This window comes from Pezoporus flaviventris, unplaced genomic scaffold (assembly GCF_033815535.1).
Source record: "Pezoporus flaviventris isolate CSIRO_AGI_PZ_B2104156 unplaced genomic scaffold, CSIRO_AGI_Pfla_v1 ptg000059l, whole genome shotgun sequence".
NCBI lineage: Eukaryota > Metazoa > Chordata > Aves > Psittaciformes > Psittacidae > Pezoporus > Pezoporus flaviventris.
The window spans coordinates 3550827-3569197 of NW_026892607.1; the positions used below are offsets into that span (position 1 = coordinate 3550827).

At 47.6% G+C, this 18371-nt stretch overlaps 2 protein-coding genes across 3 annotated transcripts in view; both read right to left on the reverse strand.

The window, feature by feature from the left end:
* ERICH3 (glutamate rich 3) overlaps positions 1 to 9081 on the reverse strand; it is a 28745-nt gene extending 19664 nt beyond the window's left edge. The window contains exons 1-7 of the mRNA XM_061469598.1: positions 8990 to 9081; positions 5797 to 5890; positions 4391 to 4516; positions 3691 to 3762; positions 1804 to 1932; positions 1084 to 1164; positions 439 to 594 (exon numbers count right to left, since the gene is read on the reverse strand). Of these exons, the coding sequence (XP_061325582.1) occupies positions 439 to 594; positions 1084 to 1164; positions 1804 to 1932; positions 3691 to 3762; positions 4391 to 4516; positions 5797 to 5890; positions 8990 to 9009 (678 nt within the window). The 5' untranslated portion in view covers positions 9010 to 9081. The remainder of the gene's footprint in view (positions 1 to 438; positions 595 to 1083; positions 1165 to 1803; positions 1933 to 3690; positions 3763 to 4390; positions 4517 to 5796; positions 5891 to 8989) is intronic.
* A 2404-nt stretch (positions 9082 to 11485) lies between these two features.
* CRYZ (crystallin zeta) lies at positions 11486 to 17427 on the reverse strand. 2 transcript variants are annotated; one of them, XM_061469785.1, is made up of 9 exons: positions 17408 to 17427; positions 16842 to 16966; positions 16358 to 16510; positions 15044 to 15207; positions 14203 to 14254; positions 13378 to 13527; positions 12863 to 12964; positions 12681 to 12776; positions 11486 to 12431 (listed from the first exon to the last, which is right to left on the reverse strand). In XM_061469785.1, the coding sequence occupies exons 2-9, from the start codon at positions 16950 to 16952 to the stop codon at positions 12270 to 12272; spliced, it is 990 nt and encodes a 329-aa protein (XP_061325769.1). In that variant the 5' UTR covers positions 16953 to 16966; positions 17408 to 17427; the 3' UTR covers positions 11486 to 12269. The 2 variants fall into 2 exon arrangements, with proteins under 2 accessions (XP_061325769.1, XP_061325768.1); XM_061469784.1 differs by lacking the exon at positions 17408 to 17427 and having other exon boundaries at positions 16842 to 17033.
* Positions 17428 to 18371: the final 944 nt, after the last annotated feature.

Here is an 18371-nt window from a genome sequence, read left to right on the forward strand (position 1 = left end):
AGCTCTCATTCTCTGAACCCACCGGTTTCCTTAGGAGGAGGAATGGCAAAAGAAAGAAAGGATTTTTGCCTACTTTACAGCTGTAGATGAGAATGAAAACTTGTAGGACTGTGTGAAAATATTCCTGAGTCACTGATGTTAATCATGTGCCTCCCTCTCTACGCAACAGAAAGTCTATGTAGAGGGGGAAAATTCTGCATGCAGAGAGATTTTACGCTATAAGAAGTCACCACATTTTTCCTCACTGTGATCAAGCACTGGGCATTAGGCCAGTAGGACAATGCCATGAAAACTAAGGGGAGGTTAAAAAGGAGGGTTTAAAGGAAAGTTGACTGCCATTGGGAAGGCACGCTGCTGGCAGCAGAACTGCAGCACCAAAGCAGTATTATAAAGCTGTCGCCAGCATTAGGTCATTTTCAGAATGAAATGTGGCCTCACCCTGGTGACAAACTGCTTGACACATCTCAGCACGTGGCACCTGTGGCTAGAGCTTGAAGTCTTTGGTAGAGACCCCTCTGCAGCGCCGCTGCGAAGCTGCTGGAGGCGAGGGGGGTGCTGCATGTTCCCTGGAGCTGTGTTGGGTCGCCAGGAAGTCTGGAAAAGGAAAAAGGAAACAGCCGTGAAACCTCAGTGCAGTTTCCAGTGCAGAGCAGCAGCTGAGAGGGAAAACAAAGACAGCAACAACAAGATCTTGGGAAGGGATGAGTGACTCTCAAGTACCTTCAGGAACAGACCTTTTCTAGGCTGTCCCCAAAGAGCCAGACCCCTTCAGACATCTCTGAGCATCCAAAAACTGGAGCATCCAAATTAACTCTTAGCTATAAATACAGGGTTTGCTACTGGCTCTTCACAGTGCAGCCCTGATGTGAACAGAATGAACTCACAGAAGCTGTAATGGTGTGCCTGTCTCGGTGACTTCAGCACACGGACACTGACAGAATGCATGACACAAGCATGCCTGGGTTTGTTCAATGTTCAGGATTTTTCCGGCTTTTTTATTTCATCTCTTCCTTGTATCCCCTTCAGAATACCTTCAGAGTTCAAATGCTGTAACTGAAATGCTGTTTGGCTGAGTTAACTCACCACCATAGAAAAGTCAGGCTCCTTGGACTGGTGATGAGGAGGAGGATGTCCACCACTGTAATCACAGTGTCCAGGTGCCCTCTGTGTGGAGAGGGGAAGGTCAGTCAGGACTGAAAACCTCTCTTCATTCTGCACCAATTATCATTATTGAAAGGGAAACCAGTTAAAAGTGAACTTTCACCTTAGACTTCAGTATCATTATATTCAAGGGTATATCAACATTCCTTCTCTGCCTGTTAACAGACAGCAAGAGGCTTCTGAGCCAGAGCTCCAAAGTACAGCCTTGCTTTGGAGTGAGCTTTAGTCTTACTTCACTCCTTCAGCTCTGTTTTCTGAAAAAAAAACATTGCTCTCAGGATCTTACACCATGTGTAAACTTCCCCATAGCCCAGCATTCGTTGACAACACCTGAAGTACTGACACTGGCCTGACCTAGGGTGGCAATGCTGAAAAAAGGGAAAGGTTAAAGCAGAATTATCACAAAGCAAAGCTGTTTTTTTCCAAGGTTCTGATGTGTCATTCCTGCAACATCAGCTTCTTGAGATTCCTCTTTAATGGCACAATCTTGCAAAGAGGAAATCAGCCTCAAGTGGTAAAGAACGAGGCCCTAATCTGGAAAAACCAGTGCTGTCAGTGCTCTAGAAGCAGAGATGGCCCAGGTATACCTGCACGCTTCCAACTGTGTGTACCTATAGCACATGGATCAGCGGGAAAACTTACCAGTTGTGAGTGACCAGCTGGTTCTTCAGCCACAAAAGGATGGAGCCCATAATGATATCTTGGAGCAAGTGGTGGATGCGGGAAGTGCATAGGGTTGACACCTTCCACTGATCTTCTGAACTGCTCCATCTAAAAGAACAGAAATTTACATCTCTGAGGTACTATGTACCCTAACAGCAGTGTCTGAGCCTGCCTTCTGTCTGTCCTTCAATGGAGAGCTGTGAGATCAGCTTGTCTGGGCCCGATGCAATACCTGCTTAAGGAGGGAAAAGAAATCATGCGGAGAATAAGAGAGAGACAAAGGAAAAGAATTGCTCCCACCTCCAATTCATTTCCCTGCAGCCCTCTGCAGCTGCTGATCCCCCCAGACTCAAGCCATCTGCCTGTTTCTCTGTATCCCTGAACTCTTGGTTTGGGTGAAGGTCTCTTCAAGGTGAATGCACCTGCCACTACCTTGCTCTGGCTCTTGCCCCTTCCTACGTTTTCTCCTCAAAAGCCCCACACTGGGCTGACTGCCCTTCTGGAAACAGATAGCTCTGTCTGTCCTCCCCTGCTCAGTCACCGGCTTTTCTCCTTTCATTTTAGATGAGCTACTCAGACCAATTGACTGAATGTATGAGGTGAGAATTAAGTTACACTGCTAATTCCAGCCAGGTTCCTGCTCCCAGTGTGGCACCACAGCAAAGACACAGATCACGGATCTGCAGGCATCTCCCTTACACTTCTTAGTGAAGGACGTTTTGGTTTATGTTCCCAAGATATCCAAGTCCAGCACCCCTTGGCAGAGTGCTTTGATTGCTGCCTCCACTGCAGTGACTCTCTACCAGCAGCAGTGCAGTCAGTGCCTTTGCAATTACCACAATCACTAGTGGCTTTCATTAAAATCTTTCCCTTTCTTTACCTGATGAATTGCTCAGAAATGTATTATTTAAAATTAAGAAGATTTGACATTGGTTTTCAAGTGCTCATAGCAGCAGCTGGGTTCTCCATGCATTCTTCTCAATGCATGCAGGATCCTGATAGAGAAATAAGGTGTTGTGTGTATTTCAGCCAAGATGAGAACAAATTTCCCCATATGAGTCCAAGTGACTCATACAGACACTTGGGAGAAGAGCCATTGACCTCTGTGGGATTTCCATGCCTCTACCAACTACAGAATCAAGCCCTACCTACATGACACCAAAGTGAAGACTTCTGAAGCTATTCTTCATTATTCACATTCAGGTTCTGCTAAATATCATGTTGAGAGGCAAAGGACTGAAAACATGAGCTCAGTGCTCATTGTGTCTAGAATTACCAGAACCGCTACACGTGTCTTGTATTATTCATTGTGGTCTGGTTCCCCATTTCAAAACAGAAACAGTAGAACTAGAAAAGGTAAAAGTGACACAGTAATGAGAGGCCTGAAAGGCTCATGTATGAAAGAGTCAACAGGCTGAGGGTCTTCAGCTTGGAAAACTGAGAAGGAATATGAAAAAGGTATGTGAAACCACACATGCCTTGGAAAAGGAGAACAGTTATTAATTTTTTTCATAACAAGAACAATGGAGCATCAACCAGAACTGTCAGACAGCAGATACACTAATAACTGTGCACAAAGGCAAGGGAGTACCATTTCATACAACTCATCATTAAATTCCACAGGCAAGGACACTGCAGAACCAAATAGTAAGTAGATTCAAAAGGAATTAGGTGAAAGAAGAGAAGTTCCTGAACTGCTGGATAGAAAAAGGATCATCCTCTATCTCCCCAGTTCTTGCACTTTTTCCACTCACATCAGGGATAAAAGACTTGGCACAGTGAATCTCTGGCCTGACTCGTGGCTGTTATTTACCACAGGACAAGAGCACCGTGTCCCATCCGCACTCAGGAGCACTCAAGCCTTACCTTGACCTTCTGCACCCTCTCCTTCCTCGCAGAACTTTCAAGCTGCTGCTTTATTTCCCGCTGATGATGGCGCTATCAATGTAAGAGAAAGAGAAATCTCATTAATGGGTATTATGAGATGAAAATGAACGTAGAAACACTTGCTTCTGTTCTGCTTATCACTTGCCTGCTCCCTGGTCATCACCCTCATTGAGTCCTACTATAAAACTACTACTGATTCAGTGCATTTGCATTCCACCTGAGTATGTTAACATTGGCAAGGGAACAACAGAGCATTTGTAAGGTTGTAGGGACCAACTCCTTTCTTGTCACATAATAGGAACGTGCTGAATTTTGTACGTGGCTAACATACGTAACTGTCTTATCCAGGATCACTCTTATCCAACTATTTCATTTTGACAACAATTTTTTAAGCGAACAATCCCTGTGAATATCATCCCATAATGTGATGACTGCCAACCAACACTAAGTGAGCCAGGACAGTGTATGCTCTAGTGTCACTATGGTTTAATAGTTACAGGCCAGTGAAGGTTTCATGTGGGGGACATCAAGCACAAAGACTGTGCTTATTCCCATCAAGAAAGAGCCTCTCAGGGGAGCACGACAACCCAGCTATGGCAAACAGTTCAGTATGAGTTAACAGCCACTGGCTGTCAGCGGGGAAGCAGGTGGAGGCTGACACATCCCTGAAAACACAGACCTCTATGTCAAGGACCTTGTGAAATATGGCACGAGCCAGGCACTCCTGTACGTATCTCTGGTGATCCCTCCTCAGAGCATTTAGCCGGTATTCCTTCTCAGGGATTATTCTTCCACTCCTTGAGATCTGCCACAAACAAATATAATGTAACTAAAAGGCAGAGTAATGTAATGTAACTAAAGAGTAATGTAACTAAAGGCAGAATAAAGCATGTATTTAACACAGTGCAATTCCCCACAAAGACATCTTTCTCTTTCCACGTAGACACCACCTCTGCTTCTGCAGTGGGCTGGACCTCACCTCCCAGCACAGAGCTGGGCTTTCCTCCGCCCCATGGACCCCAGCAGGCACATGAAGAGAGCGGCAGCAGCAGGCAGGACTCAGCCTTACTCTTCATGGGCCATTGCCCGAGTCAGTGGAGGGGAACTGAATGCCTGTCTTCCTGCTGTGCGGGGGTTGCACTGCCTGTGCTGAACCGTCACACCCAGGAGTGCACAGCTACTGTTAGAAATGGTTCACTTTTACCAAGCCCTTCAGCTTTCCGTGAAGCACTTTTGGAAAATAAAACTGAAGCTCTTTAAAGATCTAATAGAGTCAAAGGTGCTTAGATTGATTTCACAGTGTAACGAACCTGAGAGAATCAAGACAATTCTGCGTATCTGCAAATGGAAAGGTGTTGCAGAGGCAAACTCCAATGACCAAAAAGAAATATGCAGCAAAGCCATAAAAACATTCTGAATTTATCCAAACCTCTCCATGAAATACCTTCTTCTGTCTGGATGTGCAATACAAGATTACCACATGCCATAACCATGCAGTGATACAGTGCTTTATGTCCTAACCTGCAGAAGCTGCTTTGCTGAGCAGAAGCTGGAGGCTCTCCAGCATTTAAATGCATCTTCAGTTCATGCCACCTGCTGCTCCCAGCTTCCCACAAATATGCATGATACGGGTTGCATTGCAGAAGGTGCAGTGGAAGCCTAGTGTGGTATCCTATGGAGTATGGCCTCCAAACCGACTGTTAGCACACTGCTTCCAGTGTGCAACCATCACCCACCAGGACCCACGTGCCAGCAGCTTCACAACCCCAGGTGGCCCTGGGACCCTGGTGTCCTGACAGCCTTGTGCACCACTGCCCTGGCCAGCAGTGGGTGAGGATGCGCTGGGAAATGCTTTGATTGAACAAACCCGGCCCCAGCCCTGGCGTGACTGTGTGGCTTTGGTCTGGCACAGCATAATGCCATGTGCTTGGCTGGCTGGTCAAACTGGCACCAGGGACAACACATCCCTCTAACAAACCAACAACAGAACCACCCATGGCCTGACCGGTGCAACGGTATAACAGAGCATGCTTTTCCTTATTCTATTCTTTTTTTTCCTCATAAAAGGGAACTTTTCAATCTCACCAGTCCCGATCTCTGAAGATGCCGTCTTATCCTGGTGTTGTTGAAATACCCAACCAGGTGTTTGTCTGTAAGGCTGTTGTAGGTTGCAAGATATCTGAAATAAAATCAATGCAGACGCATATAAAGCCCTTGACAGCCAAATTATAACTGTTTAAGTTATAAAGACCTACCCAAAAGTGTGCTGCACAAAACACTGTCTTGATGAATCCCAGTGTTTTGTCAGATAAATACCCATTGCATTATGTAAAAGCAACACCTTATGCATCTGGAAGCTTCATATCAGAAACAGCGACCACTGCCAAGGCACAGGGTCCAGAAAGCCCAGCCCTGGAGGTCTCCTCCAACACTGGCAATAAGCTGACCCTCGGCAGGTCTCCATTGTGCCACACAGGTCCTGGCACACGATTCCTGGCTGAGTCCAGCAGCACAGACTGGCTTCCTGGCACGGGCCCTGCCGGATACCCAAGTGTGCTGCCCACCAGCACCCTGCCCCAGCACACAGCCTGTGCTCCATCCTGCCCTTCTGCACTGGTGACAGACACAGCAGCTCCTGCGGAGACCTGTAGGAATAACTTGGGCTGGAAGGCACCTCCAGAGACCAGAGAATCACAGAGTCATGGAACGGTTTGGGTTGAAGAGACTTTAAAGCTCATCCAGTTCCAACCCCCTGCCATGGTCAGGGACACCTTCCACCAGAGCAGGTTCCAACCTGGCCATGAACACTTAGTTTTGACCTAAAGTGTCCGGAAGTGGCAGTAAGTGAGGTCAAGTTTTTGATACACTAAATCCATTCATATTTGTGAAACGTACGCTCTCAGACATATGGTGCCTGACACGTTCAGCCGAGCCCCAGGCTCTCCAGGCATAAGGTTTTAATCATACAACAAGGGGCTGATCTCTTGTTTCTTTTGGCCTTACATTCAATGCCACTGTACCTCTGTTACGTACCTTCCAATGGAGTAATCCAAAAAGCGTGCTCAAGGGAAGAAAGAACAATTAAAAAATAAATAGAAGGGGTCATGGATTTGCAGGAATTCTGCCTGGGGCTTCACAGTAATCTCACAGGTTGCCTACCAGCACTAAATTAAACCTTACACAAACAGTCCAGCTCACCCCATTGCACATGTTGATTAAACACTCGTGCTGTAGCAACTGTTCTACGTCACTTTTCTAACCCACTCTTTGCATTTGCATTTGAAACAACCAGATTACATCAACTGTGCCAAGTATTGACTTATAGTATCACCGTCAATCGCGTACGGAGGCAAAGGAGAAACTCAACCCAGTTCCTCCTCATTTACTGCCTTCCATCTCGTACTTCACAGACCATATAACTAGTTAAAATGCAGCTTCCACCTGAGCACAGCAATGCAGCAACTTTAAATTCAAAGATGCCTCTTGACATGCATTGGTTTCATGTGAATTATGAACAGGCTGGTTCTCAAAAAGGCTGAGTTAAATTCAAAGTTCAGATGGGTATTGGAGGGAACAAGGAAATGTTCTGGGCCTGAACTAAGGCCCATTAAACCATTGGGAAGAACTCTGGGAGTGGGTCATATTGGCACTACACATGGGCTTGTCCCACGTCCCTCTGGAGACTTCTGGCCCTCTGCTCTGGTGAGACCCCCCTTGGAGTACTATATCCAGCTCTGGAGTCCTGGGTAGAGAAAAGACATGGACCTGTTGGACAGGGTCCGGGGTAGGCCACAGAAGTGATCGGAGGGCTGGAGCACCCCTCCTGTGGGGAAAGGCTGAGAGAGCCAGGCTTGTTCAGCCTGGAGAACGCTAGTCTCTCCCCTAGCAGGTTAAAGCCATTCCCCTTGTCCTGTCCCTACAGGCCCTTGTCCAAAGCTCTTCAGCCACCGTGAGCCATAGCCCATGTCCAAATAAGCTCCTGTCAGGGTCCGCAGAGGGGGAAAAGTAGTCTTCTGCAGAACTGGGACTTGGCGTTAAATCCTGGCGGTAAGGACTGTGTGAATCCTGGCTGGGAATGGCCCAGCATGGGCTGAGGAATGAAAGGATGGTTCAATTCCATCACTGAGTTTGGGATCGTGTCACCCACTCACCAGTGCAGGCATTCAGAGGGCTGCTGCTGTCTTCACTGCACCCTTCAGCACAAATCCTGCACCACCCCTGGACTTCACAGCTCCGGCTTCTGCGGGTATTAACCTCAACAACTGACACAGTGCTTGTGAGGAGCCACTCCAGAACACAGCTGCTGAGCCAAACACTGATGTCTGCAGGCGACTTGGAATCTAGATGGGGCTTTGGAGTCTAACAATAACCAATTGGCTCATTCCAAGCCCACAGGACCCTTATCACATGTACAGTTTCACTCGGTGATAACTAAGGGAGGGAGAGGCCATGGTCTCCTGAAACCACATTCTGTGTCTGCTTGAACATGTGCAGGAAGGAACCCATCGGCCCTGGCTGGCTGCAGTGAGACCACTGCAAGGTCCTTGTTAGCTTGTCACAGTGACTGTCTTCTGTGCCTGTGCAGGCTGGAGCATTCCTGGCACATCTGTGCAGTGAATCCCATCAGTCACAGCACACGTGTCTTCCCAAAACCAGATTAACACCATCCAGTGTCCAGAAGTGCTTTACATGGTGACTACAGTGAGACCATCTTCCAAGAGCAAGCTTGGATTTTGTTTGGAGGTCTACGGATTTCTTCACAAAAGAGGCCCCCATAACTCTTCACAGAAGGTATTTTCATAAAAGAGATTTTCAAACCTTTTTAAACAATCAACTCCCACTGCAGGTTCCAGTCCTGACACTGCCCACACGGGGCTGGAGGGCTCCTGTGCTGCTGCTGTGCTGCAGGGCCGCGGGCGCGCTCCAGCACCGCTTCTTCACCCGGCGCATCGCCCGCTGAACGGGCTGTGTCACGGATGGAGCTCCGCGGATGCCCGGTGTCCCTGACTCCCATCTCTTGGTGCTCTGGAACTCACCCCCGCGGACCCGGGCCGGGACCAGAGCCGGGGCACAGCCGCGGCCGGTCCCTGAGGGTCTCTCTGCGGTGCCTCCAGTCCCGCGCGGGCCGCCGTCAGGGCGCCCGGGCCCCGCCGCTCCCGCAGCACACGGACAGCCAGCCCTGCGGTCACCGGTGAACCACCCCCCCTCCGCCATCCCCCGCACTGGAGCTCCGCGCCCAGCCCCGGCCCCGGCCCCGGCCCCGTCCCGCCGCACTCACCCTGCCTGCGGGCCGCTCATGGCGCCGGCACCGGCGGCTCGGGGCAGGTGAGGGTCCCGCAGCCGCCGCGTCCCCGTCGCTAGGACACGGGGGGCGGGGCTCCCCCGCTGGGGGCGGCTGCGCGGGGCGGGGCCAGGGCCCGGCGGCTGCGCGCTGGCCTCTCCCAACCGCTCCCCCACTCCTACAGCCGGGTGGGCACCGACGGGGGCGCCCGGACCCGGCCGCGGGGGCAGGGGCAGGGGTAGGGGTAGGGGCAAGCCGGAGCTCTCGCCCTCAGCCGCAGGGCAGGGACCGGGGCGCGCACGGGCCCCCATCCCTGCAGCAGCGCCGCCCACACCGCCCGGCTCCGGCCGCAGCCCCCTCGCGCCTCCTGCACCCTGTGCCCAGCGCTGGTCTTACTAAAACAACGCTCCCGCTCCCATGCTCGTCAAGGCCGGACGCTAAACGTTACAGTGCGCAACGCGGCCGGGTCCTGCTGCCGTGTCCCTCCGGTTACCGCTGCAGGGGAGCTGCGAGGCAGCCAGAGCAGAAGAACGACCCTGACACCTTCCGGAGAGAAACCCTCCGCTCACAAACACCCCGGCGCACAGAGCAGCTGCTCTGGGCTCCAGCGCCGAGCAGGAAAGGAGCTGCTGGGCACCGTGAGCCTCTTACCCGCACAATACCCCCGACCTACGGCCAGATTCAAACGATTAAATATTTTATACACTGTACGTCTTAAGGAAAATCTGTACTTTCATATGCACATCATCACCTCCGTGGGCGTACCCACCGTTAACCACTGCTCCTTCATATTAGAAGTTTATATTACCTCGTTCATATTAGAAGTTTTGTTTGAACTCGCAGCGTTCCCAAGTGGAATGGCAGATTTCACACACCACCCCAGCCTCAGCCCGCGCTCTGCCTGAGCGAACGGGAACAATCACACCTTCACCTGAACCACCAGCCAAGGCGGTCCCGACCCACACCCCTACTCCGGGTGAGCCATTCCTCAGCCTTCCACAGAAACGCAGCTCCCTGCTCCTATGGAAAGGGCAGCTACGGGGACACCAGCTGCCCCCCACTGGGGCATCACACAGGCTGTCCCACATAGTCCTGTGCTCAGTAATTAGAATAAAGGCTGAGTATCTCAATACCACCCACCCCAGCAGAAATACAAACACTTAGATTGTAGAGGATTAATAGCAATGGAAAAAAAAAAGTATGTGTGTGTATATATATATATATATATATATATATATCTATCTCTCATCAGGAAAAGTATCTCTCTCTAGATATATATCTATGTAAGATGTGTCTCTATGGTATATTAAAAGAAATGTTTACCTGTAAGTCTCAGTTACCGCCTGAGCAGCAGTCCCAGCTAAATGAACATGGCATCAAGAGAGAACTTCCCACCTCTGAAAGAGCCCGATGTTGCAAACCTGAATCTAGAACTCTGTGTGGCCTCCCAAGAAGCTCATTTCAAACACAGGAGATGCACTGCCACAGGGACCGTACGTTACTCAACCTTGCATTAGAAAAATAATCCCTTCCCTGCTCAACACCAACACCTTGCTCTTTCATCCGAAGTATGAACTGAATCCATTTCACAAGCCCCACTGAAAAGGCCTCCTTTCCTCTCCTGTGATATGTGCCCGGGTTATTGCTCACAATTTCATACTCTTGAAATCCACGCTCATTTCCTCCCCAGCACACTATAATTTGCACAACAATATTTGCCTCCAGGACACCACCTGTCTTGGGCCTCAGCCTCAGTTCCCAACTTGAAGCAGTGATGAAACCTTATGAGACCTTGGTAGTGCCTTTAATAAAACCAAAACACTGATCTGTGTGTAACAGAAGGGCAGAAGCCAGAAACAGGTCTGACACTAGCCTTTGCTACCGTCAACTGCTAACCCAAGGGTGAGCACGAGCATTAGAATTCATTTTAAAATGTAGGAAGAGGTCAATATCTACACTCAGTTATTAACTGAAAAAAAAAAAAATGTTTATTATCTCACATTATCTCAAATCAGAAAATAACACGAAACTGGACAAAGAACAGCTCCAGGGAAGAATGTGGAGATGCTGCCCAGATGTGTAGGGATGGATTAGAAAAGCTAAGGAACAACTGGAGCTGAATTTGGAGAGGGATGCAAAGAACAGCAAGAGCCTTTACAGATATGTTGGCCAGAGAGGGAAGATTAAAGACAATGCACCACCATCCGTAAATAAGACAGGAGAGCTGGTGACAACCAACATGGAGAAAGCTGATGTACTCAACAGCCACCTCTGCTCTGGAGCCAGGCTGAGAGAGCTGGGCTGGGTCAGCCTGGAGAAGGCTCCTTAAGGGGAGACCTGAGAGCAGCTCCAGTGCCTAAAGGGGTTGCAAGAAACCCTCCAGCCTCCTACAGGCAGCCTCCTTTGGACAAGGAGGAATGGCTTAAACCCACCAGAGAAGAGACCGAGATGAGATCTTAGGTAAGAACCGTCAATATAGCAAAGAAAATGCCCTTCCTCAATCAATTTGTATTTAGAACAAGTCAACCATGTAAATACATTCAGTTCTGAAGCAACATGACTTCTGAGCACCCCGTGCAGCCTCTGTCTCTGCACTGTAGCCAGGGATTCAGGGCGCTTTAAATCTGGCAAAGGTCAAATCAGGGCTGGACAGCTACTGCGGAGTAGCAGCTATTAGCATGCAGCTCCAAAGTCACCATCCCTTTGGGTTACCCGGGACGCTTTGACCTCAGATATGAAGTCAGGTGCAGCAACAACTGCCTCTGCTCCCAAAGAGTTCGTATTGAGAGGTTCTTTTCCCATCTTTTGAACTGGAAAGTGAACCATTTTGGCAGTAAAAGCTTTTATTCCATGTAAATTATGTGACAAAAAAATGAGTAAGATGAGCAAATTTTGTGGCTAAGAAATTTCCAGAGTCACAGCTATATACATAGAGTTAATTATGGACATTCTTTTATCTGCTTGACCCACAGAGAGCAGGATATCAAATCCTGCCTTAGATGTGAGGCTCTCCTGCCCCACAAGGCCACACCAGTGGAGGAGGTCCATTATTTCCACATCAGCCAAAAAAAAAAAAAATCTACAAAAATTACTTTAAAGTATGGGAAACTCTGCTTATTACAATAAGAAAATAGACTGATCATTAATGTCATTAATGGAAGGTAGAATTTGCTGTTACTGGCAAACCTCATCAAAAGTATGCTTTGTAATATACCATGAGAGAATCAGGTAACCAAAGGTGCTGCTGGAACAGCTACAGCGTAACTGGAAAAAGACTCTATGGAAGGAGCACCATCTTCCCCCGAGCACCACTACCGTGAATAATGTCTTCATGTGCCTTCGCCACTTTCTCCAGTGGATATTCAGAGCCTACAACAGGCTTCAACCAGCCAGCTTCTATGCCATCAAGGAGTGCTGTTGCACACTCATGCTTCTCCTCCTGTGTGAAACAGAACAGTGCTTACCACAAGGTCTTTATTTTTCAGGAAAGTACTGAGTATTTATGCAAGTGTTAAACCATATTTCATAACCCAAAAGTATTTTGTGATGTTCTGAGATTAACTCTAGATGTAAAGGAATGAACAAACCAGTTACAGTGACTCTGCTTTCATCCCTACACATGATTTAACCGGAAGCAGGAGTTGGAATAAGCCAACGAAACATGCTGTGAAACAAAAGTGTTTCTTACCTCTGTTGCAAGGAAAAGACTAACTCCAGTTATGCTGGATTCCTTACTCATAGTGTCTCTTGGATTTATCTCAACGGGACCTCTACAGCCCACAACCTGTTACAAATGAGTTAAAAGATGGTTCAAGCTGTAACTGCTGAATTGTGATGCACAAACTGAAGTCAGGGACTAAACCCACTCACCATCACTCTTCCTCCGTAGTTCAGCAGTTGCAGGTCAGTGGCAAGATTGATGTTGGAGAGCATTTCTATTATTATATCAACTCCTCCCATCCCTGTGTACTCCTGCAGGACATCAGATGTTATTTAAATCCCTCCAATTAGTGTTGAGTGCCACTGTTTATCTCGTATGCTACAGATAACACACACTTTGTGGGTCAGTGTTTGAATTGTGAGGACAGCCTTTGCACTAAAGCTGACAGCTAAATTTAATTTCAGCATACTCTGGTATGCGGAATTATGACATGCTACCCCACTGGAATGTGATGGAATGCAAGTTTCTGAATGCCACTGCCTGGGAAGAAAGCTCAGCTCTTCCAGCCTGGAAAAGTTGTGCAGGCATGAAGGAGGCAGCACACTACTGTGTGTGTATGTAGATCCCATATAGATCTACTTTGAAAAACTTCTGCCAGCAACTATTCACATTTTGTTAGTAAGAAGCACACACACAGCACCACCTAGCCCTGGTACAGGCTTACCTTAATTTTATCGATGTAGTTGGCTTCTCTGTGATTAAACACCTGGTGAGCACCATTCCGCAGGACCATGCTCATGCCTTCCTCGGTTCCTGCTGTCCCCAAAACCTTTAAACCGCAAGCTCTGGCAATCTGACATGCTGCTATTCCCACCTGAGGCAGGGCAAAAGAGAATCATTTCAAAAAAATCTGTCTTTTTTTCTTAGCATATGAAGTTTTATAGATTCTGCCAGCACTTGGAACTTCCATTTAAGAAGTTGGCCTAGTAACAAGTTTTTTGCCATAGTAAGTGATTTGGATAGTAAAAATAGCCAGTCTTTAAAAAACATGTCTGTTTACAGAGGCATAGCAAAGCCCTGAGGTTTTTTTAGTAGCTATCAGCATTTGCTATAAATCCGTGTGGAATGTTGTCTGTCTGTTACAGCTGGGCCACATACACTTGATACAAATCACCTGCTACGATACCAGCATTACACATTGCACTGGAAACCTGAAACTTGCACAGATGTTAAAATCACAGCTTCCTACTCTTCATTTCACCTGAGCACAACTTGTTACGAAGCTCCCAGACCAACTTCTGACTGCAGCAATGTGCTTCCCGTGTGTCCTCTGTGCCAGGGACCTTACACAACTACTCCTGCACTTTCATGCTTCTTCAGAATAACAGGGCTTGCTCAAAGAAAGATGTAGCTAGTGTATCTGAGAGAAAATCCTGATTTTGCTAATCCATTTCTTGATATAAATGTGACCATACACGCTACCACAGGCAAAAGCAGATTCAGGACAGAAAGCAGCAGTTCTTATAACTTGCCTTCTCAAAATACTTACTCCCCCACTTGCACCATGCACGAGCACACTTTCCCCTGCTTTGGCACAGCCTCTGCATGGAAAAGAGAAAATATTGGCGTTGTGACTGCAGCACAGGACCAGCATTATCAGACTGCACATACTGACACCAAATCCCACCTTGCACACAGCATTATTTCCAACATGTGTTATGGCTAAACGGGTATCATCAGCCTCTTTGGGAAAATGAGGAGGCAAAATAAGCTGCATCATTTATGAATGTAAGTAATAAAGTCAACATGCAGGGAACAGGCTGGTGCTGAACATCAGTGCAAGACCTTCACCTGTTACAGATCTTAAACCAAACCCCACTAGTTCCAATCATCTGTTCTGTCAAACCAAACCAGGTTTCCAGTCCTAAGCTCTCACTGAGCAGGCACCAAGGGCTTTTACTCCTTATACTAGTCTAAGGCAACAGCTCAGGCTGTGCAGACTCCCTGCTGAAGGATAGATGTGGCTCTGCCCTACAGCACACTGTTCAATTAAAAAATTAGAATTGTTCCTTAGAATTATCTTCCCTTAGAATTAGAATTATCTTCCCTAGCTAAAAAACCAATGAGCACTGAAAGTTACACACTTTGTTACATGATACTTGTCAGAGAAGCCTTTCCAGGTCTGTTCTCTCAAGAAGAAATACTTAACAGGAAAATACAGCTTCTAGGTAACAGTTACCTGACTGTTCCATCAGGATAACAAATGGAACTGGCATTTTAAACATCTTCCACTCATTCATCTCCCCCATTTCACAGGACAATGAAAGTACGAATTTCAGTATTTTAAGCACTCCAAAGTAAAATGCACAAAAGTAGATCTGACACCTTACTTTTGGAAAAGAGCACGGTAAGCAGTGAAGTAGGGTATTCCAATCGCTGCCCCTTGCCTGAAGTCCAGTTTATCGGACAAAGGAAAGACTTTATTAGCTGCAGCAACTGCATAGTCTGCATATCCTCCTGAGATCGTAGCAATGGTAAAAACCCTGTCACCTTTCTAGAAACAAGGGCAGAAAATATAGAAATCAATCATTTCTTATTTTTTCCTTAATACACATTAAGAACCACATCACAGAAGTCTGGGCTATTTCTAACAGCTCCCCTATTAAAAATAACCAGTTACATTTGTCACAGAGAAGATTTTTAAAAGTGTGGATACCTACAATCCATGCAACACAAACCGTATCATTTCATGTACTTACATTTAAGCATCATAATTATAACCCCCTCTACAGTGTAACACGAAAACCTACTGTCTCATTAATATTAACTTTAATGAAGTTGAACATTAAAAAATTCCGCCCACAGGTGCCAAACGCAAAACCTTGAAAGCTTTTACAAACATAAGTCATTTCTCAATTGCTTTTGTTTAAACACGGAAAGAGAGACACACTCTTAATATACTCTGAGGAAACTCAGTGTTGCTGCTGTTCTCACGTCAGCATTCTCCCCGAGCTCTGATTTCTCTCCTGTTTGGACGCTGATCTCGGTGATAGGCAGCATGTGAAGGGTATGGGTTTGGTTTGTGCACACTTGGTGTTTATTAACTACCTGCACAGGGGTGCACAAAGCTCAGCTGGCTCTCAAGCACTGGGAGCACACACAGAGTGAGTGTGGCCATCAGCGTTTCCAGGGGATCTGCCTGGGGCACACACTGATCAGAATGTTGCAGTTCCATATTCAATCATTACCTCAAGCACAAGCATACTTCACAAGAAAACAGAGGCATCATCAGGATTAAAACTGCTGATTCCATCAGGATAACAAAGTGAACCAAAGTGTTTTAACCATTTCCCACTCACTAGTCTCCATTTTACAGAGCAATGAAAATGTGAACTTCTGCAATGCCACAGAACAGTTCTGAACCACAACTTTTGTGCACCTGACATTACTGCTGCCAGCAGACAAACTGCAGAGCAAAGGCTCTTCTGAGGCCTTTCAACTCTGGGAGGTTACAGCATTGAAGACTTCCCTCCGGTTCCCCCTGCAGGCTGGGCTGCCAGCGTGATCTCGCTGCTTGCTTTTACCAGCCCATGAAGGTGATTTTCCCCTTCATTAGATTGCATGATCATACACAATAAAACTGGAGCAAGCACACCAAGAAGATACACGAAGCAACAGGGAGTTAGACCTCGATGGGTAAATACCTTGAACGCAGTCACATGCTCCCCAACACCTTCCACCACCCCAGCCACATCTGAGCCAGGAGTGTAGGGCAGAGCTGGCTTTCTGGCATAATTTCCAGAACGAATATATGTCTCAACAGGATTTACCCCACAGGCATGGACTTTAATTAACACCTGAAAGAAAAGGTGCTTCTTGAGCAATCATTGAAAGGATTCAGGATGTCAATTCACAGCACAGTATCATGGCATTTTAATTGAATTCCTGAACAAAGTCAGCAAAAATCCAGTGCTGAACTGAAGCTATTTTCAGGAAGTCCTTTAAGTGGAATACATAGCCCCTATAGCAGCAAACCCCCACATTTGTTAAACGTGATGTCTCAGGTAGCACAAATACACTGATCAAACCATACATATTCAAGATGAAAAGTTGTGTGCAGTTCATTCACTTCTTAGTGTACCCATTATCATCCTGTATCACTGCTTCACTTCACAGAACTCTTATTACCTGATTTTCTTTTGGATCAGGAATTAGAACATCTGACTGGAGCTTAAGCACCTCAGGGCCACCAAACTCAAGAACTCTGACAGCTCTCATCACATTTCTTGTGGCTGCCATACTGATCCGAGTACCTGGGGAAAAAAAACAAAAGACACAGTAACATTGTATTGCTTTCATAATTCATTCTGCATCTTCAAAACAAAGAAATCCAACCCCCACCTGCTAAGCACCTGGCCAAACAAACCCTCACTGCTGTTCTCAATGGGGGTAGGTAGGGTAGTGTTTGCTTGGTTGGCTTTTTTCCCTCAAAAGTTGCAAAAGGCAGAAAACGACCTCTACCATTTGCAGGATTTTGTGGATGTGAAGAAAATCACATGCAAATAATTTATCCACAGAAGGCTTTCTACAGCAGCTCCTGTGAGTGACCACTGCACTGCTATTACATGGGCAGAGATGCACAGTGCTTTGGGGAAAAACTGTGACACTTTACTGTTCCATGCTGGCACACTGGATGACAGGGTCAGCAGCTCAGGGATGCGCCAGTCACTGTTCCTGCTTCCTATTAAACTGACATGTGATGAAAGGGCAACACAAAGCACGCCTCATCAGCTGTCAGAAACAGAAGGTACCACAGGCGATTAAAACAAAAAGCAGATAGCTGAGATCGCAGTCCTTAACTCCAGCTGAATTTTGCCACAGTGCAGCTCACAGCCTCGCCTGCCCCAGTGCAGCGATGCCATGTACCAACACGTGAAGCTGTGTTTTCCAATTGCAAACATGAAGTATTCTCACAAAACACCACGAGCAGGTTACTCCTGCTACAGGAGAAGTTACACACAATTTCTCCAGGGATCCAATCCTACAGGCTACACAGCAGGGGATCACAAGGCACACAGGAACCTCAAAGACACCAAGAGATCACTTTTGGCCAACTCCAGCTAGAGAACTCCTGTCTGTAGCCAGAGGGAGGCTTTACCCCAGCGATGATTACAGTTTTCAAAAGCACCTGACTTAATCACTGTTGGCTTTCTCCTGACTGTTAGAGTCTTCTGCGAGGCTTCCAATTTGTGGTTACCCGTTCAAGCTAGGGAGGGTATCAGTCACAAGGATATACACTAACACTGCCCTGGGGACATGACAAGAACCTGCACCGTGAGGTACCTCCTGAAGCTTAGGTCACTTCTGCACATAGCAACAAACCAAAGGAAAAGGCTCCCGTTCTGCTGGGCCAACAACTGGACCTGTAGGCCTTGCTAAGTGACCCTGCACGATGACTGATGAGTAAGGCCACAGCCCCGGGAGCAAGCCGGCGCCTGTCGGAGGGGCAGCGGCAGCACAAGCGTCCCGGAGGCTCCCGAGTGCCTCGGCGGCACATCCCGGCACGGGCGATCCAGGACCGGGAGGAGAGGAGCCCTCCCACCCCGGAGTTGGGAAGGGCGGGAGCGGGGCGGAGGGTACAGCGGCCCCGGCTGCCGCGACCGGCAGAGCCCGGCAGGAAGGAGCGGGCGAGCAGCAGGGCCAGGGGCCGGGGCTGAG

Excerpts from the sequence above, each read along its gene's own strand:
- CRYZ (XM_061469784.1), bottom strand. The coding sequence starts at position 17,012 with ATGAAAGCAATACAATGTTACTGTGTCTTTTGTTTTTTTTCCCCAGGT. Across the intron at positions 15,208-16,357 it reads AGCATGTGACTGCGTTCAAG|AAAGGTGACAGGGTTTTTAC; the intron begins GTATTTACCCAT and ends CCTTGTTTCTAG. Across the intron at positions 13,528-14,202 it reads TGCATGGTGCAAGTGGGGGA|GTGGGAATAGCAGCATGTCA; the intron begins GTAAGTATTTTG and ends GCCCTGCCTCAG.